At 47.6% G+C, this 26,585-nt stretch overlaps 1 protein-coding gene across 1 annotated transcript in view; it reads right to left on the bottom strand.

The window, feature by feature from the left end:
* Window positions 1-6,329: 6,329 nt before the first annotated feature.
* The window catches only part of LOC119393352 (zinc finger protein 771), a 105,913-nt gene continuing 85,657 nt past the window's right edge, over window positions 6,330-26,585 (bottom strand). The window contains exon 8 of the mRNA XM_037660327.2: window positions 6,330-9,258. Within this exon, the coding sequence (XP_037516255.1) occupies window positions 8,864-9,258 (395 nt within the window). The 3' untranslated portion in view covers window positions 6,330-8,863. The remainder of the gene's footprint in view (window positions 9,259-26,585) is intronic.

The following is a 26,585-nucleotide window of genomic DNA, read 5'->3' as shown; positions in this document are numbered from 1 at the left end:
GCAAAAGAAACAGCGTTTCTAGTCATTCCTGTGAAAAAATGCTATACATCTTGTGAATTTCGAAGGAATTTATTGGGTGCAGCGTCTTTACGGACTAACACAGGCGAGACCTCTTGAGTGCCGAGCGAAGCATAGATGCATGTTCATTTGAGGGGCTTCTGAATTTTTGTCTGTTTTAGATGCGAAGCATCAAACCGGTGGCGGTGGTGTGCGGCGTGACAACCCTTACTGCGCATGCGCAAACCCCCTCTACACACTTCCTCTCCACTCCCCCACTCCCCATCCCCCTCTCCACTCACCCTCTTCCCTTCCCCTCTCCACTTCCACTCTTCCTTTCCCCTCTCTACTCCTCCTCTGAAACGTGGGCTCTACATGCCGAAATTCTCTCCTGCGCAACGCCGCGATGAGTGCCAGCGCATGCGCGTCCCCTCCCCTTCTTCTCTCCTACGCTGCCCCCCTCTCGCGCGCCTGTCGACCGCGTTCGCCACTCGCCCTCTGAGAATTAACGGCCAGGTTAGAGGGAAGACACGACGCGTGTAGCGTTCCTCTTCGCGTTCCACGACGCGAGGTCGGTAGCATGTCCAACGAGCGCCAACGGGACGCGATCGTGCAAGTGCTCCGGCTTCCCATCGCCTCATGGTCCCCTTTAGCTGGAGATTGTGCAATTTTTTTTTAAATTATCGTATGCTATCCTAAGCAGCTCTGATATCACCAAATACAGGCAATTAATACATGCACTACTCTAACTACCTAGATTATATTAACCTGTTCACCTAATTTGTACCTTGGTAACATGTTTTTTTTTCTTTTATATAAAAATAAGAATAAAACTGAGGCAGGGATAACAAAAGGGCTGTCGCGCCCGAAGCCACAACACTTCAATCAATAACAAAGCTCAATCAGGGTCCTTATCTCGGTGTAGCGCTCTAGCTAAACGTATGCTGTTCTAGTAGCGACATTACGTGCGCTGTTCTAGCGCATGAGACATTTAAACGGTACCATTCCAGACATTTTCCATTGCAATCGTTTGGTTGAAAGTTGAAATGTAAGCTTAATTTCTTTTTTGCGATGCTTTTTATTGTTTAGGTTATAAGTAAAACTACTTGGGTAGACAAGAGAACTCTGCAGTGTAACCAGATCAAGAACGGATGTTTTTTAGGATGACTTAAGCTATGTGTGCCCTTGTATACTTGGCTCCATGGACAGTCTCGAACAGGATGCGGCTAGTAGATTACATAAAGTGCTCTAAATCGTCAACTATTTCTCCAAGCATACAGTTATCCTATAAATCTTTCCCACTTTGTTCTGAACACACACACACAATGTCTGTATCGTCTGTATACACGTTGAGAGACAGCTGACTTGCAAACTCTCCCATAGTCGCCTGCATAATACCACTTCGACCATTTGTGGTACCACAGAACACTATAATACTATATCGTGTGCCAGTAGATAGTATCGTCTCCATTGTGATGCGAGATCACTCACTTGGCTCATTATGCGACCCCGTTATCGCTCGTAAGCCGTGGAGAAAACCTGAACAAAAATTACATCTTCGAGGCCGCGTGCGTGGTTGTTCGGAAAGCGAACGTTTGGATACCGAACGTTGGAGGCGATTGACTAGATGGCATCCAAGTCCCCGACAATGCCAAAAGCAGAGCGGGCCCTGCTATCTGCAGCATGGCAACGCTCTGGCCTAGGAATTATCGATTAACGCTTTTAATAGTTTAACGATTAACCGTTCACCGACTTAGCCGTTAATCACTATCGATGCGGCTTCTTTTGTCGATTAATCTGCATTTTCCACGGGCGCTTTCAAAAAGTCTGAATCGAGCGTTAGTCTTGTGCGCGACCCTATTTATTTAGTCGATTGAGCAAAAAAAAAAATGTTCGTGAGGGTTTAATTGATAAATAATATTATTTACTTTGTTAATTACTAAATATAATTGGCGCTAATGACCAGTGAAGTGATAAACAACGTGAGGTATGGAACCAAACGAGACGGAAGTTGAGACGGTGATGGAGATTTGCAAAATTATAAAAAGTCGTCGCACAAAGAGTGTTGCTTGTATGGCGGAGCACGCATGCCGTTATAAACTCGCAGTTATTGCGCGCATATTTTGAGGTTGAGTGCAATGCAACACAAGGACATATGCAGCAGTGCGGCGTTCTCGTGTTTTCCGTATTCATGCATCATTCCACTGCGGTAAACCTAAAGCTATGCAGTACCAAATAGCCCACCAGTCTGGCTTGTTGAACTTTTTGAATAACACACAGCAGGACGAAACTACAACTCAAAAAAAAAAAAAAAACGTTAGTCAAAGGTGAGGTTAAATAAATCATGCAAAAAATTCAATGCGTAAAGCAATAAAAAAAAGCTCACAGGGTCCCTTATCCATTCGTCTAAGACGACTCGAAGGCGAAAGCTATCTTCTTTTTCTTCTTGGTCGATGTATTGATCCTCCCCCGCCCTCATCTATTTTCTGCACCTAATGTGGTTTTGCACTGCCTCTAGGATCGGAGGTATTGCAAGTTTCTGCACTTCACGCTGTTTCGCACTGCCTCCGTGATCGGCCCCCATTTGACCAAGCGACGATGTCGTGTGATGACGTCATAATTCTAAAGAGACAGGGCGTGGAAACACGGACACAAGAAAGAAGTCAGGACACCACAAACGCCGACTAACCTTAGTCGTTAGTCGGCGTTTGTGGTGTCCTGATTTCTTTCTTGTGTCCGTGTTTGCACGCCCTGTCTTTTTAGAATGAATACTTACCAACTAGCTCAGCTCTCTGTTATTCTAAGACGTCATCATGTGGCGTCACGTAATGTTACGTCATCGTTACATCATGATAAAGTGACATTTTGGCGATATGTGACGTTATGATGACGCCAGATGCTGAAGTGATCACGTGGTGGTGATTTTTTGCATCACTCGGGTTGACGACGATCAATTTTCACGTTTGCTGATGCATATAAGGCTTTCACCTTGAAAAGCTATAAATTATGGCCTTTCAAACAACATTGCTTTTTCTACAGACCAAAGGGATGTCACTTGGCTGAGATATTTGATTCGGCACGACCGCACTTGAAAACTAGCACCGTTTGGGTGACGACTGTTAATCCTTACAAGCTTCCCTGCCCTTTCATCGATATGGTCCGTGCCAAGGGATGATCATGTCCAAAGAAAAGTAAACATGGCAGCAAACCAATAGGCAACTTGAGTGGCCCATCAATTAGGACATGAGCATTGTCGCTCGTATGCTGTACGTGTTGCTGCGATCGACAGCTCCATTGCTCTGCGTATGCGGGTGCGTGCACAGAAAGGACCGCGCCAAAAGGGTGCTTGAATTCGTTTTTCAACTTGTAAACTTTATACTTTTTCAAAGAGCATATGAACGCTCATCTATCTCAGTTCAAATGATCACAAAGAGCCTTCAAACCGTCCTGCGTATAACTATACACTAACTGTCCCTTCTTTAGAATACCCAGCCCTCTTTGACAATGGAACTCATGCTTGCCCCACCTGGGCCATAAGAAGCAGTGATCCGTCCAATAATTTGAATCGACAATACCTGCTATATACTTTGCGTTTGACTCTTTTTGTAGTGAATCCCGGCGTGGATTCGATCCCGCGACCTTCAAGCCAGCAGTCAAGCACCTTAACCACTAGACTCCCGCGGTGGGAAAGATGGGAGGCTGTAGTGAAAAAAAAAAGATGGCTGATCCCTCTGTCGTAGGAATCGGTATAACACGAAAGTGAAACGTGTCGTCACAGAAATAGTTGATTGTTGATAGTGCATTGGCATATGAGAGCTTGTACAATGTCTACTGCTGTTTGGCAGATATAGCACCGCTTGATGTAGACACACTCACGTTGACGCCTAGTGGCACATCTCCGTACCGACCACTAACGCCCATGATCATGATTTAACCCTTATGGTAGCTGAAGTTCTTAACATATGTGTGGACACCGCATATGGTGAATCCCGCGCAAATATGGCATCAAAAAGTGCACATTAAACACTGATTCTCGATATGCACTCCTTCAAAGCGTCGTGAAACGCGAAGAGAAACGCTACGCGCGTCGTGTCTTCCCTCTAGCCTGGCCGTTAATTCTCACAGGGCGAGTGGGGAACGCGGTGCGACATCTATGGAAGCGAGCGTCGGAGAGCTATTTTTCGATATGGATGGATGCTATGAGCGAGGCTTGAGCTAAAGCCACCACCTCGCGGCGTGTTAAAGCGTTGACGAAATTACACTTCTATTGGAAACGCGCCGAATGAGACGGTCGTAGCAACGGTGCGTTTTCTTTTTGTTTTTGTTTTATCGAGCCTGGCGGAACACATGCCACGGCTTCGTTAAAGAGGACGCTCATAGCATCCATCCATCCATCCATCCATCCATCCATCCATCCATCCATCCATCCATCCATCCATCCATCCAAGAACATTGCGAGAGGAAAGTGGGAAGGATAAAATGCGCGTTCATGTAGCCTCCGTTATGTGTTTGGCGGTAGCTCAGTGGGCTAAGCGCCCGCCAACCATCGTCCGGACCGTGAGGCCATGGGTTCGACTCCTGTAGACGGAACTTTTTTTCTATAGTTTTTTTTCTTTGCCATCTGGTGGCCTTCATTTTTCTGACGTATTTCCGTCGCTGAAATACGTCATGAAAGTCTTGGTGGACCCCGGCATAAAACACTTTCGGGTTAAAAAAAAACATGGTGGATCCCTCCGTCATACGGATCTGTATAACATGAAAGTTAACAGTACTTTCACGGAAGTAGCTGATTGTTCATTGTATATTAAGGTATGAGAGCTTGCACAATGTCTATTGGCGTTTGACATCTATAGCACCGTTGGACCTGGATGCATGTCCACGTTGAGCCTAGTGGAAAATTTCCGTCCCGACGACTAACGTCCATGATCATGACTAAACCTTTGTTGTAACTGAATCAGTTAACATACACCTGCACACAGAATATAGTGAATCCTGCGCAAAGGTGGCATTAGCAAGCATATAATAAGCACTGGTACTCGATACACACTCATTCAAAGCATCGTCATTTGAGGCGAGAAACGCCAAGGCGTGCGCTCCTCAGCAAGAGGGTAACCTACGCCTGTGCTCATGCATATACCGCACAACGCTTCAGGAACGCGAAAGGCAGAGTTAGTAAGTAGCTTGAGCCATGAACGCGGAAAGGCGTTCTGCTTCCCACTGGCATATGTCTCACTTACCAAAGCACTCACTGCGCGACATTCGCCCGTCGCCGTCGTTGCCTTTCCGTGGCGCTCATTGCAGCAGTTTTATTAGTCGGTGCTGTCGCAATCCAAATAGCAGACGGCGGAGAGACACCGTTGGTGCATGTGGAAGGTGCACTACTCTGGCAACGAGGCGTCACACGCTGACACGACGCGAAAGGCGAAGCACGTGTAACTACGTAGCCACCGAAACGAATCACCCAGTACGCCGCAATGCACCGACCGTAGTGTCCTACAATATTGCACCGAAAGCCTCCGTTGCGCTGAAACTACCGAAGCGCTCCCTGTCGGCGCTCGTTAGTGTCCTGATGCAGTACTTCACCGCTCCCAGTCGGCGACACCGCCCCCGCCAACCTAGTGTACTGTGATAGGGATAGGCGTAAGATATATAAGGCGCGTTTGCTGAAGCCTCGTGCACGTGCGTCGTTAGCGCAGTATGTAGAGCGCCCGGCACCTATAGTCGCGGACCGAGAGTTCGTGGGTTTCGACTCCCAGGTCATCAGAATCAACGAAACTTCTTCGTCTGGCTTTTCTTTGGCATTTGTTTGTGGGCATTTTACTGACGTCATTTCCATGACAGAAATGACGTCAGTCAACTATTGGTGAGCCCCGGTATTAAACACTTTCGTGTTAATATAAAATGGCTGCATGAGAAGACTGCCGGCAGATATAGTCCACTGACTATTGCACAAATTACAAGTTGCCGTGTAGCTTTCATTGTGAACCTGAAAGCAAAGCTTGTATTACCGTTTTAGTTCTACATTTCTTAGAAAACTGGTGTCATCTCACTTCCAATGATTGTCTATGCTCCCTTTAGCGTACGGAGAGAGGCAATTTCTTTCCAAATTAATGAGCAATACTGAAAACGTTGAATAATTTACCACCTCTAGTTTTAATTGAAGACACGTAGGATTATAAAGTTTCAACCTTGGACACTCAATGAGAGATGCCGAGCTCATATCATCCGATTCAGCAGTGTCACAGCAAGCCTCGTGTTGTGTTCGACAAAGTTAGTTATTAAGTTAATCAAAGTTTACGATATAACATTAACAAACACGTCACACCACTGGTTTTTGACTCTGTCGACGTTTATTTCCATCCCAAAAGTACTAAATACAATGCAACAGGAGGACAAGGCACATAGGTGAATAGACTAGATACTCATAAACAACTTCGATCTCAGCTTTGAGCGTATGCACACTGTCGAGCACTGAAAGGCATTGCGTAAGACTTGAAGCGGACACTTCGCAATGAACAGGGTGCGCAGCAGGCAAAACTGCAGCACTGACCGGACGGTTTGTCAACACACGTGTTCGCACACGCCACGGCTCCTATAATTCTTTCATCCATCAGCTAAGCGTGAAGACGCTCAATTCACATGTCACGGAGAAAAATCGGCTCCCTCGTTCCAAGCTGTTTTCCTCGCCCTGGGCATCAGTTCTATTGCAGTACGCTTGGATTTGCGCGGGATATATTGTCACATTGACGTATGCGCAATGGTACATTTTAACATCATTCGGTGCACATTTGAGTTGACGAGAGATCGCAAATGCTAACTGGAATACCCCGACTGCATACTTGTGGACGGCAAAAAAAAAAAAGAAGTGCTAACGCAGTTTGTTGCATGGAAGCCTTAAGTAGAAAAGGTCACCGATTTCAAAACGTTGATTTAATTGAACATAAACGTGTAACACGTGATTTTTTTTTCGTTATTGCTTGGGAAAATTTCTCATCCAAGGAACGCTGCATATGTAAGGCGTATTTCAGTGGTGCCTCCTTTTGTTAATTCCCGGCCCGGTAAGGATTTTCGAAAAGACGAAGTCGTGCAAGTGTGCTGCTGCGAAACTACTGCTTTATGCGCCGGCTACTAGAACTCGCGCAGTGCGCCCGATAGCGGCGAACATTTACAAGGAGAGGGGCGAGGCAGCGTTGTGTCCTTGTGTATCACAGGAGTTCTACATGGAGCAATAATTGTTGCCGGTTGATCCACCTAACTCTAAAAAAAGCAAACAGTTCTAAATTGAAAACGTTCTTAATTCAATGTAGACACAATAATTCAGTGATAGCTTCGCAAGAAGAAGGCACATTGTGGACATAACGCCTAGATTTAGCGTCGCATGGGTAATGGCACGGTAGCTTCTCTTTCGCTTGAAATGTCCATCCTTGTAACAACATTACACTGCACGCAAAGAAATACAAATGCACTCATAGGAACAACGCCGTATTGAACAGACTCATGCAATTTTCTCGATGCTTAATTTTCACGGGTTGGTCTCCATCGAAATAAAGATGATGAATTTTACAACACATGAAAATTAGTATTTAGTAGCTGCACCGTCCGGATTACTTGTACTCAAAAAAACATTCCTTTCTCATCCTTTTTACAGCCCCGTTCCTGTTATTCAAAACAAAAATTGTTTGCGTTGCGTGGCTGTACAGATGTATGGATTCACCCTCTTCGTTAGGTTGAAAAAATATATACATTACTGCTCTCCAACCACATCACGCACCCAGTAGCACATTCACTGTACAAAATAGCATAATGTATGTGTTTATAAAAATTAAGTAGCATCTGTACGTGTAAGGCATACATCAAGGCACTGATGTGTAAGACATCGTAAAAAATAGTTTTTAATGTCGGCGCTGGATAAATGTAAGGCACAGTAACAAATCCTAAACTTCACTTCATTTCACGCTCAATCCTTCGCACAGCTTGTTATTTTACTCATGAACATGACACGTATGGTCCCTCTCACATGTTCATCGCGAATACCTTTTTCGCATTCATTTTAACACAAGGAAATGTTGCAAATCAAAACGCATTTTGATCGTTTCACATTATTGCAGAGCGAAACGATGGCATTAAGACAGCGTCTTGCCAGAAGCCTGTACTGTCGATGTCTGCGATGTATTCTTTTTGATCTGGCCTCAAAGTGAAGTGGCTCTTTACAGCACATGGCGCAGTTTCAGGCGATACTTCGTTCTCCGTTTGTTATGTTATCACCGGGAATATCGAGCATGCATACGTAAAAAAAAAATATTATGCAGTTCTTGCTGGCCTCCAGGAACCGGCTGTTAGGATAAACACGACCTAACAGCTTTTTTGACACTTTTGCTGCTGCTAAAGTATTAAACACCGCTATGTACATAAACTATGCTTTGCTTCTCCATCATACGTTTATTTAAGCCGTTAACTAATAATGATCATGGTTAACGGGAACGCCAGAGTAAAAAAAAAGTACTTTCAATGCTCTCAAGAAGGGGCAGCCCGAACATTGTGCCCGTGAGCTCATGGCCTCCCGAACAGACTCCATTCCACCGATCAAATTCGTACCAGAGGCAACGCACATACAGCTGTCACTCTAACGGGGAAGGACGGTACAGAACGCGACACCAAAACTGGTCCCACTTCATCGTACTGTGCAAGTCCACCACGCCCATCACTACAGAGCACACACAAGAAGTCTGAGATCACGCCATCTTCTCTTCATTCTCTATTTCTCATCGGGGACCATTCCAGCGGTGCTGACTCCAAGCTACGCGCGTTCACAACACGAGTTCGTCACATGTCGAGTGTGTGACCAGCCGAGTCCTTGGGCGTGTCGTCAAGGTGTGAGCATGGATGCGCCTTCCAAGAACTTCATGGTCGATAAGGAAGGCGGCAGGAAGGCCTGAGCCGACTGCCGGTAGCGCATCATCATCTGGTCCAGCACACCGAACAGAAGCCGTGGTGGCGGAGGGGGCGTGGTGGGCGACGATGCGCCACCCAGGTCGGTGTTCGAGCGCGAGCTGCCCTTGCTGTCTTCGTTGGAGTCGAGCGTGGGTGACTTTGGAGGCTCCGCTTCGTAGTGGCCCGTCTTGGCTGATGACGAGAGGCCGTTGCCGGCCAGGGTGCCCAGGCACGTCGGGCAGTAGCCGCGGCCCAGAAGCCTACCCGCGCCGCCGGTTGCGCTCACGGAGTAAGACTTGCCACAGCCCGAGCACTTCTCCTGGTGTTCACCTGGGAAAGCCAAAGATAAAGAGAGAATGTGGTTACTTGAAATAAATTAGCATAAGTGTGTATCATCGTCGTCCTCAGCACAGTCGCCACCACCACCAATACCACCACCACCCTTCTCTGACACTATGTCCAAAGTCACGCTTAGCTGGAATCTGTACCTACACGAACATTTATAAGGCGCGAGCGTATTTTCTTAACAAGAGCCCCTTTCAATGGAGGTGAAATGCTAGGGGCCTGTGTACTGTTGTGCGATGTCAATGCACCTTAAAGATCACCAGATGGCCAAATTTTCCGGAACCTCTACTCATGATCATAATCATAATACCTCATAATCACATCGTGGTTTTGCCACGTAAAACTCAAGATATGATTATTAACAAGACTCATGACTTATCGCTGCAACGGGGATATGATACGCCATTAGATCCGTTCGTGGAGATAGCTTCACTGAAATTTGTCATACCCTGAAAATATTTCCTTTTATTCTGAGTTATCTCTGCAGTGTGTACCAGGACTGCATAATATCATTATGCAGTAGGTGCCGAGATTAACAGAAACTCAATTGTTTTTCTTGCTTCCACTTGGCAAGTAGAACCAAGGGTGCTGGCTTGAGAAAACTCGCACTTGCTTTCATCCTAAGCTTGTATCTTTACCACCGCATAACTTCGCGCTAGACAAAAGGTGGTGGTGAAAGGAAAGAAGACTTCCTGGACATTAACAAAAAGTGCGACACGGGAGGCCTTTAGCGAGAGGCCGCACATAATGAGTGGCGTAGAACGGGAGCAAGACGAGATAACATCTCGAAAATCTGCGAACTCCGAGAGGCGGTGGCAACAAAGGCGGCCATCACTCAAGGCCTGAACAGTTCGCCGGGCTGGCAAACTCATTTCCCACCGAGAACCGGTACGCGCTTCAGTAATGGCTCCTAACCATTTTACTTCTACGCCGCTTAGTGTTCAGTCAAATGAAATAACGTTGCTTTTCGCGATGCCGAGTGCCAACCACGATTATGTTAATTAAGCGTTATTATTAAAATTAATTACCTCAGCGAAAGAGCGACCGATAGAATAAAGCTGTAACGCCCTGGCAACTTTTTTTTTTCTTTCACCTGTAATAGCTCTACGTTAGTTCGAGGAAGGCCTGACTAACTATTCAGTATATACTTTCCGTTGTGTTATATCCAGTCGCGGGGTAAGCGAACCTATCGCACTATCGCTGTCGGCTTCTCCATACGCTCCAACGCCGTCGCGTATCAGAGATCTTCTCGCTGTAAAGCCTAGTCAATATAGCTTTTCTTTCCTGAGTACTCCACGGGCCACATATTTTGCGCGGAACCTTACGCGTGTTGGCCTGATAAGACAAACTGGTTCCGTAAGTTATTTTGCTGTTTACGCGGTCATTTTTTACGCTCTTCAATCGCTGGGAAGTTGTGAACAAACAATATTATAAATGTGCGGAAGTTTTGTTCGAGGTGTCCGAAGTTGAAAATACAAACTCAGGATGCCGAGCGTTCTTATAAACAAAATAAAGTGACAGAAAAATCTGGCACCACATTGCTCCGGTAGGTTGTCATGAGCAAAATAAGGAGCTCTTGCGTGCAATCATCAATCTCCCCCTACGCGCTCTTTTTTTTTTTTGCTTCTAAGATCTACATTATAGTGCACGCTGGACCCTACGAACGGCGCTGATGGTGCTCCTACTCTTCTAAAGATAATGTAACGATGCACAGGGATGCGCATAGCTCGACCCTGCATAGAATAAGCCAAAGCGACCGAAGCATTCGCTATAAGTGCAATGAAAAAAAAAAAGCGCACGAAAGCACTGATAAACGAACAGTAAACAAAAATTCAGGCCACGCCAGCCATCACCGATTATTGAGAGGTGCTTGTTTCATGCTCTGCGTCAGTAGAACTTTATTATGAATCTTACAAAATTATTTATACAGTTTTACTGCCAGCCTTGCAACCAGGCTTTAGGCAGAGGTCAGGTAAACATATACACGTAAATAAATAAATAAATAAATAAATAAATAAATAAATAAATAAATAGCAGTATAACGGCAACTACGCTAGTCAATGAGCACTGCGCACGAAATATAAACACAACACAAGGAAACGACAGTGCTGAACCGGGGACGATTGCGTTCTCTTTTGTGCAAGAATGCATGGGCGTTGCGCTATTTCCAAATCACGTTTCTTGCGCGGCACGCTCGTATGCGGTTAACAGGCGTGCGCAATACTGCATAGATAGAGGGAACCAAGTGTGCCTCAAAAGACAGCGATGAAGACGAAGACGACGAAGCCGTGGGCGTATGCCGCGTGCGTTACAGAGCAGGACGAGCCAGCCATTAACCGCGACGATGAAGCGCACGCGAGCGGAGCCCGAGGCATTCTCCCCCTCGACTAAGATGTCTCGAACAAGAGCAACGACTGCGGCGAGAGCACCTGAAAAGAAGCGCTCGCGATGCATTCACGGGGCTATGCGAAGCTGGGAGGAGAACAGTGCACCCACGCTCCCTTTTGTCTTCCTTTGGACGCGTGTAATCGGCCACCCCCGGAACATTACCAACGCTCGGAATGAACCGGCGCGACTCTCCAACATAAAGAGGAAAAGAAAGAAAACACAGCAGAACAATACAAATCAACGAGCATATAGTACATTGAAAGGAGTTTAGGTCTATGTATTCAAAATGGATAAGAGTCTGAGGCAAATCAACAGATGGAGAGAGAGAGAGAGAGAAAGAAACAATGATCACCACAAGAACTTGCCAAACGTATTTGCTCATCTATAATATGCGCTCACTGGCATGGTCTCATTGCCCTACCAACGGTAAAATGAAGGGTCTGTTCAGGGAAGAGTAAAACGGGCTCTAAAACCATGGCACGTGTTATTTGCAATACTAAAACACTATGACGCGTTATTCGATGAATGCGGAAGATAAATGCATTATTTATCTTTCCAGATTTCCTTGGAATGACATCTTCAGATATATGTAGATTATGTAATCCATATCCTCTATTTTTTTTTAGCTACCATTTGTTAAGTGCTTCCTCCTTGAAAATGATTTATATATGGCATTACATTCTTGTAGAGATCAATAAAGCCAGTTGAGTTACAACTCGGCTGTGAAAATTTAGAAGTTGAGGATAGTCAATCGTTCATCGAAGTATTTCTTTGCTTACAAACAGCTCAACTATAATTTCAGTAAGAAAAATGCATGGCGAAGGTTATTTAGAAAGCCGGGGACACATATCGCAAGAAATTGCCCTGTCATTTACATAGAGCTCGCCATGTCACGCGCCGAAAAAAAAAAATGAAAGACACGTGTAGAAGTTGTACACGCAAACAAAGTTGCAATTATGGCTCAAAGAAGCGTAACCCCTGGACATATTTTTAAAGCTTATGAACATCGGGCGTCGCCGCTGTAAAGCCCTCTTCTCGTGTTCCGTGTGTCAACGTCTCGAAAGCAGTCGCATGTGAACAAATGCTGCCTATACCTTCGTGTATAAGCGACACTAGCGAGGTCAGTGCGCGTGACCTGCGAGTCTCCAGCTGCTCCCCGAGACAAAGACGATGAGGGGGCAAGATACCGAGAAAAGGAAAGGACCCGAAACAAAAGCAAATATCAGTCCAAGAGTGGGCAATAGCGAGACTATACAGAGTATGGTACGAGAGAACAACAAGAAGAAGACGAAGATGACGAAGGCGCGGCGGAGAAACGAAAACGCGCTCGCGCGGCGAAGCGTCCCGACAGGGCGTGCTGGGGGGAGTGTCGCGCGCCGCGCCTGGCGCGTGCGGGAGAGTGGGAGCGCGCTTAAAACCACGGTACGGCACGCTTCTGCAGCGGCGGTTACACCCGCGTCCAAATGACGGCGGGGCAAGGAGAGAAAATGGTTTCGCCGCGGGAAACCACGCAAAGAAATGAAGAAAATGCGAACAAGGACTAACGGCAAACAAAAGATAAATGAGATTGAACGAGAAGTTGGATGAAAGAGAAAAAAAAAGAGAGCAGCATTCCTCCGCCCTTACTGCAGGTTCGTCTACGCAGTGCCAGCGGCACGCACTGTCGTTTGGCAATGCGCCCCTTTATGTGAACTACGCGCGGTTTGTAGGATAAAAGGAGGAGGAGGAGGTGGAATCGCGTGCGGTGTCGGGCGCGATCTCCGAGACTAGCTTAAATATACACGTACGCCCTCTCAATTTGTAATCCGCGCGCGTGCGCACACACTCCCGCCTCGTGCGGGCGACAGGGCTGCGTGCCTTATCGCTTAGTAAGGTGCACGTACGGTCTAGCCGAAGACACACTGCGCCGACGACGAAGACGGTTGCCGATTCGCAGGTCGCGCTTACGTGCGCACGCGTGATACAGGAAAACGTGCGTGCGATTCAAGCCGCTGATGAGATGCGAAGACAAGCGTTACGGCCTCTGCTCTGTATAGCTGTCGTGTGTTTGAACAGACAACTCTGTTTGTTGCGCGAAGAAGGAGATATAGCCGATGAGGCGAGCTTTAAGGGTTTCTCCTGTGATCTACAAGAGGTGTGATAGCGAATTCGCCGATAGCGCGACGACACGGCGCGTAAGTTACGCGGAGGTGTCGTAACATCTGTGAGCTTTGGCCGCAATAGATAAGTGCTTCTTTCCGGCAAATGTATATTCGGCAAGTGCAGCCAGCTTATAGCGATGTGCACTCTGCAATTAAAGGGAGGTACGTAAACAAGAACGACTACAAAAATTAATTAATTAATAAATAAATAGATAATAATAATAATAATAATAATAATAATAATAATAATAATAATAATAATAATAATAATAATAATAATAATAATAATAATAATAATAAAACACTGGCCCGTCCGACATCACACTATTTCTTGGTCAGAATACATTGATCATTATAAAAAAGACCAACAAAATGCTCTCAGCAAAAGCAACTCATCAAATAAAGTAAGCTAATCAAACTTGGTTGACGGTACAAATAAAATGTTGGGTGCTCATATCAGATAACTTCATTTTAGACATACTGTAGCCTGGCTAAACAGCTGCCTCTTTTGCAAAGGTCCGGCATAAAACTTGAGTGCAAACTATGGTCGCTAAACATCCTCAAGTTGTCATTGCCTGCCTTTTCGCACGCACACTTCTGACGTGGAGGGAAGCAGCACTCAGGTTTGAGAATGAGAAGCATAACTTCTTTGTTATGTCCTTGCAGGGAGGGTTTGTAGCTATCCCATAGTAGCGTACATAGTACTCTGTATCGTCAACCTCCTTTCTGAACACAACGAGCGTATCGCGATGGGTGGCTCACGGTGAGTGCAGGATGCTCAAAGCACAATTGAAACCGATCTACTTAATTTCTTCTTCTTGCTGTTGTTTTGTTGCTGTCGTGGTCGTTTTTGAGAACGCAATGCGATTGATTCACTGCCAGCGGTAGCAGTATTATATGGAGTTGCAAAAGAAGATCTAGTACAGCCATATAGCATTATACGTGTATATATCTGCATTTAAAACGCTCTGATCCACTCCGCGTCTAAGCGCTCCGTCTCTGTAGTTTGTCTTTTTGGTTCACCCTAACTATACCACGCGCTGCGAACCGCTGCTATGGTGCCTCCTTGATAGCGGTGGGAATACAGGATAATTATTAATCACCATTTGTTTGCGCCGTCTTCCTCGTCCCACCAGCTGAAGTTACCGTTCAAACCAGGGACCCGATTAAGTTTTGCTATATTACTGTTGTATTTCTATTGGGAAACTGGCGCTCTGCGCTACCTCCTCAAGACCACTCATCAGCATTCCATTAGTACAATCGCTACTATACGCACGGCACTCGCGGTCGGGAGCCTTCATCCGTCCTAATATCAGCGTCAGCCTCGATATATTGACCGCGGGATATGGCGAGCAAGAAGAGATGCAAATGGCCATGACAGGAAAAGAGGAGCGGTATTGTCGACATGTGGGTGCTTCTGTATCGCAGCTCCGTGCTGACCAGTCTCGAACAAAACGAATCGGTCAGCTCCTCTTCGCGGAATATAGGATCTCTCGTCTACCGTTAAATGCGGACTTTGATTGCCGCTCAGGTTACACCAGTAGAGACGGAGTCAGGTCTCCCCCCGAATGCTTGTGGGACACGCCAAGCGGTCAGTCTGGCCAGACAAAAAAAAAATTAAAATAACGAGAAAACAAAGGGGCCGACTGGTAGGAAATGCAAATTTGACGCGAAAGCCGAATGCGGCGGTCACAGTGCGGTAAGTGGCCTCGCTTCCCTTGTTATCGCCTCTTCTAAGCCGGTGCGAGCTCGGTTCGCGGTATACGTGTTTGTTAGTATACGAGCGGCAGTACGAACGAATAGGCAGCAGGCCTCTATTTTACAGTGGGTGAGCCAGTGTCGCCCTTCCAGCCAGAATATAAATGACTCGGTTCGTTCCCAAATGACGGTGTCGTACCAGCGCGGCAGATTGACTCACAAGTGTAGAAGGGGCCACTAGCCTCGTGGAAGCAACTTGTCTCGCGAGAGGATCAGAGTCGAGCTCTCTGCGAAGCCAGATGCCGCCATCTCTGTATATACTGTGCGGCACGATGTGAGAAAGAAGATGGCAGCTCGGTTTTCGCCTTGTGGTGACAAAAAAACAAAAATATTGCGCTCTCAGAATACATCAGAGTCTTGAACTTGCAAATAAGAAACGGGCGTTTCGCATACAGGAAACAAACGACCGCTGCCGAGAGGTAGCAGAACGGGTTGTCGATTGCTGTCGGCCCCACTCGGCAATTAACCGACCACCGAGCAAAAGTGCTTTCCTGTGTTTCCCGCCTTGGGCAAACCCTCTCGCCACTGTTCACATCGTCCGCAGCGTTGTTTCTTTATTCCTCTCTCTCTCTCTCTCTCTCTTTTTTTTGTTTTTTGTTGGGCTCATAGCGACGACGCTACTGCGGGTGCGCACTGGGGAGAATGACCCAGCTGCACTCAACAAAGTGTGTGTTTTGCGACTTCATGCAGCCAAGCCACAGGCCTTGCTTGCTCTTTTCATGGTCAAGGCCTCGCCTTACGACTTACTCAGCGCTCGTGCATTAATCCGTGTAGCTACGTCTTAGCCTGGTCCCATTCATATTTATCCCCAGGCTTCACACGTGCACCTTGGGTTGTTGCTTCTTAATAAATGCTGCGTAGCTTTCCTTGAGTTTTTTTTATAGCCCGACTACCTGTGTGTCAGTGCGTTCTATGTGGTACGGGCACAGTGAATTTTTGTTTCCATTTCGTCCCAATATTTATTACCATTGTGAATGGTAAGAAACCGGTACCACGCTTGGTTAATTTTTAACGTCTTTTCTGTTCTCTTTTACGACTGTTTAATCTCTCTCGAATTTGTGTTTTCTATTTATTTATTTTCTTTTTTGCATAATAACGCTTCGAGAAACACGTTGCAGGAGCAGCCTTCAAAAGTGAGCCTTCGATGGGTTAGAAATTCTAGCCGCGTATAGGCCTACACCATAACTTACAACGTTCGTGTAATGAAGATTTCTATAAATAACAATTCACGAATGACTAGCGACTAATTGCATGGAGAACCAATACTGCCAAGTCGTCCACACGACAGCAGACGAGCCAGGCTACCTTTGACTGTAGTAATCACTTCAAAACAAAGCTATTGCAGAATAGGGCACCGAACAGAGCCGGACGTGACCTGAACCGTGACTTCGTATTGAAGGAACGATCGTAACTTGCACGCCATAGGTGAGGCTCTCAGTGAAGGATCATCTCTTCCTATATTTCCACGTACAAAAGAGGCTCGGTCGGTCAAGCCCGTCGTCAACGGGCTCAGTAGTACGGCGAGGAATCGGGCAGCAGTGGCAGAGTCATTTTCGAGGAGCTCAGCGGGAGTTGTGGCATTATAAGCCGGCTCCGGTATATACACGTTCGTGTTGGTAAGCCCGTGCAAGAATCGACGCACACACGAGGACGCGGAGGTGAGCAGCGCATAGGCTGATAGAGTCTTTCTTACGAAATGTGATCGATCACTGGGCGTCTCCTTCCTTCTCTCGACGGGACCGTGGCTGCCTGCCTCTGGCTCGCGCTCAAAGACCACGAAATCGCACCGGTGGCGGGTTGTTCAGCCTAGGCGCTGTCGCGACGGGGCGCGTGCACTTGGTTGAGGAGCTCGCGTAGATGTGGGCGTGGTCCGTGCGGACACGGTCGCCCCGTCGAGACATGACGGCGATGGCCGCTGCACTCGCCGAAGGAAGCCCCGCTGACCAGATGGGGGCCGAAACGTCCCTCGAGCGGCCGTATTTATGGCCTACTTTCGTAAGCTATCTATGCACGCGGTGCGCGCACCGTGGCCACCGAGCTGCGCGCGACTCTTATCAATCCTCGTCGCCTGTCCCGAGAGATCCTGTCCCGCTTTTTATAGCCGTGTTCGGTGATGGTTGCTGGTGGTGGCCGTAGCGGTGGGGCTACGGTCTTGGGCCGTGATACACAGCTTTGGCTTTAAATCGTATACGCTACATTTCTGTGAACTGCATACTCGATTGTTTTTTGTTTTTTTTTTGTACTTGACGGAAGTGTTATGGTACGAGGCTCGACGAAGTAGAACTGTGGGCCGTGAGTTAGGAGCTCACAGACATCAAATATAGGCAGACGCGGACGTTTTGAGGGGTTTCGAGGCTAGCACTGTTGAGACCGAAGTCGACAAATGCAAAGCTACGTACGCCGCCAAGCTCGCGGACTTCAGTTCCTCAGCCAGAAATAAATATGAAAGACGACCGTGCTTACATAGACAAAAATGCACAAGAGGATAATTATGTCGATTAATAGAGGGAGAAAATCTGCAGCATGAAACACTCTTGAATAAACCTTGGAGTTCGTCATATGGTGTTCGCCTTGGTTTTCGTCATAATGCTCGGCTTGACCATTGTAACGCTAGTTTCGCGATGAAGCAATTCCAATTAGTAAGATAATCGCTTAAGACAAGATCGGAGTGATGAACGTCAGTTAACGCGCCCTCGTACGATGTGCATGTATTATGACACACTACTAATAGAGGCGCTGTATAATTCGTAGATCCGAGGCGCCATCAGTACTCGCAGTGCGGCGACCATGAGGTATAATGGCTTGTGTGGTGTCGCAATATCAAATTGGAAGTATCTGCATTTTCCCAGGCATAAGCAACAAGGAAATGATGGTGCATGCGGAACGTAAATTGGGCGCCGCTTACTTCAGTATACACATCACGTTTTGGACTCTGACGCAAACAAGGAAATGAAATTATGTTCGTAAGATCCGAAGTGACGCCATCAACTTATTTTGCGAATTCATCGAGCAGTCTTTAAGCACCACTGATAGTAGTTCGTGACAGCGATTGTCTTAAATGGGAATGGCAGCGTACGTCACGTGTTAATCGGGCAAAATATTCCCGTAATTAGCTGTTTCTTTACATTTGAAAGGTTAAGATATAAACCATTACGCGATAAAAGTGCACGTGCCTAAAGAATGCATATTTCAGCTACGGTATGTGTACCTATAGGATTTTGCAACAGCAATAATGGGAGGCTTGACATTGGAAATCTTCCCGTGTGCTTGTCAACTTTCTTTTTGTGGTTTGAATTACGAATAGATTCTGTTTTTGGTGAGCCGGCAGAAGATATACGCTTGCGCGCTTGCCTATACTTCTAAATTAGGAATACTGCGTAACGCCATCACTAATCCCTGTGATCATCGTTCTTTGAAACGATCACTTGCAATCACCCTGTGTTTCTTTATTGACTTCATCAATTAACTGCTCGTATGGTGTTCGAAACTACGCGACCTCAAAAATATACGACTAAAAGGACGATGCAAGTTCAGTTGGTTACGCCTTACACAGGTCGTATGTATACCTGCGCTACACTTATAACCCGACTTGATTCCGTTGCGCAGGATCAAGCGTACTTGCCCTTTGCCCCTAATAGGCAACCTTCTTAATGTCAAAACGAGAACGGTATTCTGGGGCCAGCCAATTGGGCCGATTCGCCTGAAGCTCTGCATTCAGTACCGGACAACACGAAGCCCGGCTTATTACAAGCTGTGTGTAACCGGCACTGCAGGCTGAATGCAATGCGGAATAACGTAGAAGCTGTCCTACATAGGCAATGACAGCCACATATTATCGTTCGCGAAACGGTATTTTGAGCGTCGTTTGCATGTCGGACCTACATACGCAACCCGCCAGCTGAGCCTGGACATTCTTGCCCCGTCTTTTCATGCAACGCGCTGAGCGCATATGTCATAACTCAGGCTTTGCGGCGCCATAGCTTTATATGAAAGCTTTAAATGAGACAAGCACAAAGATGTCGCCAGAAGCTATTGCAGTATATTCCCACTGCGTGTTAATGATACGAAACTTTTGGGAGCGGAACAGGAAGCAATGTCGCGCCGATTTCCCGTCGCGATACAGTTAATAGACACGTTAAAATAAACCTGTTTGGCGGGTGCTGAATCTTGCTTGCACATAAGAGTGAGTTACGTATGGCTTTCCAGCGATTCCGTTTCGACTGCTCGTGCATCCTTTTGGTTCAGTTCATCTATTTTCTCGCACGTTCGTTTTTGTTTTGCCGTCTTGTGCGTCCACATAAATCACAACCGTGTCCAACACTGAAGGGGGGGGGGGGCGCTAACTTTTTTCACAGAGACGTAAATCAACCGTGCCTGCATGCAATCACAACCGAAAACAGCTACGCTCTCGTTCCTTGCGGCCAGTGCACATGCCTTCGTCCCAACTGAAGCGTTTGCTATCGCGCCCCCAATCGAGCTGTAATTGAGTTCTTTTTAACACCCCGCCACCTATAAGGCACGGCAGGGCCGTTGCGAAGACACCAGTGCGGAACGTAATAGCGGACACATCTCTGCCGTGCTCGCAATTAACACTTGGCACTAATGAAACGCGATAATAGCTCAAGAAGGAAAAAAAGAAGCGGCTAACCGCGCGCTCTGTAGCGCGTGCGTATATATAAATGTACCGTTCACCGCCCACTGTCCTCCAAGCTGCCGAACGGAGCGGCGATGACCGTCGGGGTTCCCGCATCACGAGGAAGTCTAATGCGAGCTCCGCTTGTCTCGCCCAGTGTGTCTCAAAAGCGCAATGCCCGCGGGCCACACGAGCGTCGAGCACGGTATTGTAGGGTAAGAACAACAACAAGTTGTACCTTGCTCTGCATACACGCTCGTTTCTTCTGTAGGCGAGTCCGGCTTTCCCATCGCCGTACACCCAAATGATGCGACGGCACGAAACAGTGTCGTGAATGAATTACACTGTCCCGATGTTTAATGTCGCCGCTGTTGCCTGACGCCGCTTGGTAGCTCCGAGCCCGCGCGTTCTGTGATTAGAGGCGTAGTGCCGATGGTCACGAACGGCGCTTGCATATGGCTGCCATGACTGCGCTACAGTAATCGCTCGCAGAAAACGAAGCGGAGTGGGAGCAGATGCGACACCGTCCACTTTGCAGGGAAAGAATAAACCAATTGGACGAGCGAGACGCCAAGTAATAACTGTCCCCTCCTTAACGCGCGCTTGCAGCATAGACACGCTGTACAAATGTCCCTGTCTTTGTGGTCTCGCCTGACGTTTCACGATGACTTTATTCGCCAGTGAGACTTCGCAGAAACATTGGGACTGCTTTCTGTATGTGACTATTCTAACGCTGTCTAATATAAGCGACGGTGTTTGCGGGTTAAGTGGTTCGTGACTGCTTGCTCCAAAGGAGATATAGCATTTCTATACCTGCGAACCAGGCTTTATATTCCCGTTAGAACGCTCTATTGAAGCGTTAACAATCACCTATACCATTACAGGTTCTGTGAGACGCCGTCAGCAGATGCAGTGTTGCGATGTAAGTGTGGACGGCTCCTGTTTGACCAAGTGGCCGCTGATGAGAGTGGAAACGTCGTAGTGATGTAGGCAATCGCTACATGCTGGAGCGTTCCGTTGGCAAAGAACTCATTAGTTAACGGAGTATTGTCGGTCGCTTATGAAGGAACCACACGGTAACGCCGAAGTGAAAGAACCTGTACCGCATTGCACGATTTGGTAGTTCTGTCAGCAGTGTTATTCAATATCAAAACCAGAAAACCCGATACGCAACACTCATGTTTTCTTTCCTTTCAGATTGCGAATTGTGAGGAAGATACTTCCTTTCGTTTAGTCCCATTTTATTCAACATACTTAAACAGAAAATGATGAGGTGGTTTGATACAATAAGTTATATCGTCTTTGCCGTCGTCTCATCATCATCATCGTCATCATTATCATTACTCTCTTCATCCCAAGCACGCATGCGCTCATCGACTCACAGCGTATGGAATTGCTTGAGTATAGCACGGTTACAAAACATAATACAAGAAAGACGATGACAATGGGCTCTGTATTAATCAAGGCGCTGGTGAGCATGCAAGTCCGCAGATACGAGACTTATACCATAGAAATACTTCAGTGTGCTCGGCTGCTGACTCGAAGGTCCTGGGTTCGATCCCGGTCGCGGCGATCGCGTTTTCGATGGAGGCGAAAATGCTAGAGGCCCGTGTACTTAGAATTAGTCGCACGTTAAAGAAACCTAGGTCGTCGAAATTTCCGGAGTCCACTACGGCGTGCGTCGTAATGATATTGTGGTTTTGGCAAGTAAAACCCCAGCAATTATTAGAATATTCCAGTGAAGTCGTTGTTTGGCTCGCTTCTGGGAAAGATCAATTTGAGTCTTCCTGCAGCTGGACGGACGTCACTGCATAGTAGCTCTTCCGGCGCTCGCGCGGTCGCCGTTGTGCATAAAACGTGGCCGAGAGGAGATAAAGAGCGCGCAATGCGAAAGGTATGTGCACATGACACAAAAATGCCCTTCAGCGATTCACGGGACGGCGCGTTATAGAGCCGAGGAAGCACGCATGCCTTTATGGCTCCGCAGCCGGCAAGCACACCTCATTGGAGGAGGGCCTCCCCCATCGCGTATATGATTCCAGCTGAGGACATTCCAATTTGGCCAAGACGATGACGGCGACACACGGCGTATATAGCGATGTGCTCAGAAGAAAGAAAAAGACGAACAAATTTATTTGTGGCAATCAGCTATAGGCCCGCTGGTCATTTTTATCGCCAGCTTCTCATCGCCGATTCAAGGCCTTCATTAGAGGCGATACGCGAACTGCCGTATAGCCGCGCTCTTCCTTCATATCCAGCTGTGTATTATTGCGTCGCAGCCGCGCCTGCATCGACCACGCGAGCGGTTTGCCCGGGAATCCTCGGGTGGGGGTTTGTCCCCTCCCTGTTCACTCACACACACACGAACAGACACTTCGCGTGGGCTGGGTCCCCGATCATATCTCGGCGCTTTTTTCCCAAGGCGACGACGACGAAGACGACGACTATAGGACTGACTGCTTCGGCGTCGCTCACGCTGTCTGCTGTCCGGTAAGACGAAGTGTGAGAGAGAGACGGCGGCCTTTTGGACGCGTTATATCGGAGTGGTCGCATGCGAGGCTCGCATGCGGTGCGCGCGCGGCCCCCTTCGCGCTTGAGCGAACAGACCGCGGTTGCGCCGCAGCCAGTCGGTGTTCCCTCGCCAGTAATTGAGCGCCGCATCTGCGACCGCGATGGTGGAACCAGATAGAGACACATACACACACACACGCGCGCGCGCGCGCGGTCCGACTGGATTTCCGCGCCAACTGCGTGCAGCGAGAAGGGCTCGTCGTCTCACAGACGTGCAAACACAACCACCGCATCTACCACGCCCGCGGGAACACGAGGCGTGAGCGAGAGAAGCAGCGCCGTAAGGTGGACTTGGGTGCCTCTGTGTATATGCTCTCGAGGTAGTATAGTTATACGAGCGTGTTCTTCACAGAGGGACAACGGGAAGTCTTGGCTCGGATCCAGAGTCACTGCATTAGTAAACAGCCATTGGTTTGGAAACAACGCCGGCGTGATCACGTGCGTACACGATGTGCGTACGACGGTTCTTGCTTCGCGATAAACAAAAATTTGGAAATTGATACGGCGTACGCTCCTGTTTGCGCTGTTCTGCGCTACTGAGTCACGCTTACCCAAAGTGGCGAGAAAAAAACCACAGGCAAGTTGCTGCCCTCGGGCTGTCTGAGCCCAGTTTTGCCTGTTTGCGTCAGTGTGCCTTCCGTTCAAGGTTACTGCTGGACATGTAGCAGTAAAGTTGAAATACGTTAAAAGACTTCAGATGCCTATCCAGCTGTCCTTAGTGTGTAGTTCTGGAATTTCCCGGCTTAGCTGGGATAGTAGCCACCATTTTTTTTATTCGAATGTTATCTCAAGAAGGGAAAGACAAGAGCAAAAAGGGGGACAGTGTTGCTTTGTAGACGCCGTACGCTGTAAGCTACTGGAATATACTGACCATTTCTTTAGACGCGATAGCACAGCTAACTAGTCCACCACCCTGTCCAGCCATCCTTTCCACCAAAACAACGTAGACCGAAGTAGTTGATGGACGCAAACAGATGAACTCGTGATTAGGCACACCTATACCCGCTGCATGTTCTATGCTTTTACGAATGAAATCGAGAGCCTAATTGCTCCTATGATGAGTGCTACGTTTACGAATTTGCCGAGTTGACGAAATCGCCTAGTGCGCGTAAAGTGCATGCTGTGCCCCGAACCAGGCGTCCTTGAACAAAGTAGTCTTTTCTTTTTTATGAGCGAGACCAATCATAAGACGGACATTTGTGCAATTAGTTTGCTTGGAGCGAGTCCAGCTCGTCAAATGCTTCTGGAGAAAACGAGCTTTCCAATAGCGGAATCTAAATTTTATTCCGCGCTGTCCCTGGAGAATATTAGGTGGTGCCAAAGAAAAGGACTTGCGCGTCGCTTGGCTGAGTGTCTCCAGCTTGTAAAGGAGCTGAGATCACAGGCGTTACTCTAAGGTTTTTCCCGATAAATTCACCGGTACAGCATTCTAGTGTTCTAGCTGGTGTCTGCGTTGCGCAATCGTATTACATCACCTTTATTATAGATTTCGTATATGCTTGAATAATGAACGCGAAATAAATTGGGAGCGGCATAAAAATCTTTGTAATAAGGAAGCGTAACGAGTAAAATTTATATTCACGAACAGTTCGACAAGCAGTCAGCTCATTGAGGTACCGAAAATCGCGCTGAACCGGACTTTCCTCAATCATTCTAGCGTGGAACTGTCACCCTAGAGAGCCGAGTGATGTCCTACGGTACATGTGCAAGTTATGCTTCGACAGAACACTTGCTAACTCAGAAGACTTGACCTAAACACAGAATTAGACACTCTCACTACCACCACTGCTGTGGGTATATGTGCAACCTCTTCAGTTTTTATCCAAATGCTTGCATGCGTAGCCGTAATTACAATGCATTTATTAGGCAACAACTTCATACAGGCGTGCTAACATTATCAATATAAAAAAGGGGGCTGTTTTCTTTACAGACATACATTGTCATTCATTCGTAAACGCCTGTGGTTTCCCGCTGTACACGTAAATCCCATGCGATGCCACCAAAGTACCACATCCCCTTATTCAGGCCTCTGTAAACTCCCAACAACTACAGAAACAATATCGCGCATAAGAACGCGCTATGAACCCGAGCGATTGTCGTAGCACCGCTAAGATTCATTAACGCCGTTAGGCAGCCCATCATTCTTATATTTCCATGCCCGTATAATCTCTTAGACCGCATGCCGCCACAGTTTTCGAAGCCGTTTTCTCCGAATCAAGTCGACACTTGGGAGCACATTCAACGAAGGCGACTGGATTACTGATCGAGGAGCTAATGAGTCCGCTGCTAATTTGTTCCTTATCAAATCTTTACTAAATCCGGAGGTAAATGTCAACGCAGAAGCCGGAAAGGACCGGCAAAGGATTTCGCGGAGAGGAAACGAAAGCTTTTCGTAAGACCGCTTCGGCGAAGACACGAGACATGAGATTAGTGTAAGAGAACAAAGCAAAATACTGGGTTGTGTAGGAAGCGATGCATTATATAGCATCGCTTCGGGAACTGACAGGAAAAAAAAGGGCGAATGCGGCTCGAATAGTGAAGACGGAGAGAGACCGAACCGGCGGCTATAGCATCGGTCGGCCTCTTGTCGCCCATCTGGCGCGGTGGCAATCTTTGCGAGCGCGCGCGCAGTCGGACAGCGTTGCGATGCCGTCGTGCCGCTGCCCCACCCTTGCATTTAGCCCCTCGCGTCGTCGTCCACACGGGATGTAGGCCGAACAGCCGCAGAAGCCGAGATACGGGTCGCGTGGCCAAGCGCGCTCACGCTGCAGCCTTTGCGTACAGTTATACGTATAGCTCCGAGGCACGGCTTCGCACGGGAGCTACACTGCGCTTAGCGCGGTGGGAACGGCCCTGTCGCGCCTCAACGGAGCACTGCTGGAAACCGAGTGTGTGTTTGTTGCTTCGGGCTGAGGAGATACGCGCTGCGTGAAACACGGACGCGCGCTTTCGGCGACGCTTGCAGGGGCGTGTACGGGAGAGCCGGCGCAGATGACTATGACGATGTGGTGTACGTGTACGGTTTGCTGCAGTAGTAGTCGTCGCAGCAGTAGTGGTAGTAATACAAACCGCCTCGCGGACACACCTCGTATATCGGTGTCTCGCGTTACTACAAATCGGTCTCGCTCTAGGGCGACGCGGGTTCCTCGAAGCGTCCAGATCGAGAACTGTGTCGCATCCGTCGTCATCTTCGTCGTCGTGACCGTGGAGGTGTGGTCACGTGTGTGCCTATCACTGAGTGTCGATTCGAGGATAGCCGGATTCGAACGAGACGCGGAGATAGTGATAATGAACAACGCCCTCTTGGTGACCTGACATGGGACGTTAAGTTTAGGGTCGCTTTTTCGAGAAGGGCTGCATAGACGAGACAGGAAAAACAAATAAGTGCAATGCCGAATTAAGCGTTTAGAGATACGCAAGACGTTAGTAATGGATGCTGAAAGCGTTGCTGTATATACGGGACGATTACTTTGATGGGTTTCGCTGTCGCGACAGGCTTGTGCCACTTCGGCCGATGAATCAAACGAAACAGGCAATATTACCAAACGAATATGTAAAGGGACACCTTATATTCTGTTTTACGCGCTCCTGCCTCGTGAATGGACCAGTACACTGAGGTTTGCTGGTTAGCTTAACCAACCGCAACATCAATCAGTGCCACCCTATAACGACTAGCGCTTTAGTGCTTGCCATGTAATTAACACGAAAATATAGAAGAGCCAAAGTATAAGGAAAACTCTGGCAGTAGCTTGCATGCTGTACATTTGTGCAGTTCACGTCGTCGGACACCCTCAGGAAGCCTTGTTTTAAGTAAAGAGCCC

This window comes from Rhipicephalus sanguineus, chromosome 5 (assembly GCF_013339695.2).
Source record: "Rhipicephalus sanguineus isolate Rsan-2018 chromosome 5, BIME_Rsan_1.4, whole genome shotgun sequence".
Lineage (NCBI taxonomy): Eukaryota > Metazoa > Arthropoda > Arachnida > Ixodida > Ixodidae > Rhipicephalus > Rhipicephalus sanguineus.
The sequence above is the reverse complement of the archived record's forward strand: the minus strand, read 5'-3'. Positions and strand labels throughout refer to the sequence as shown.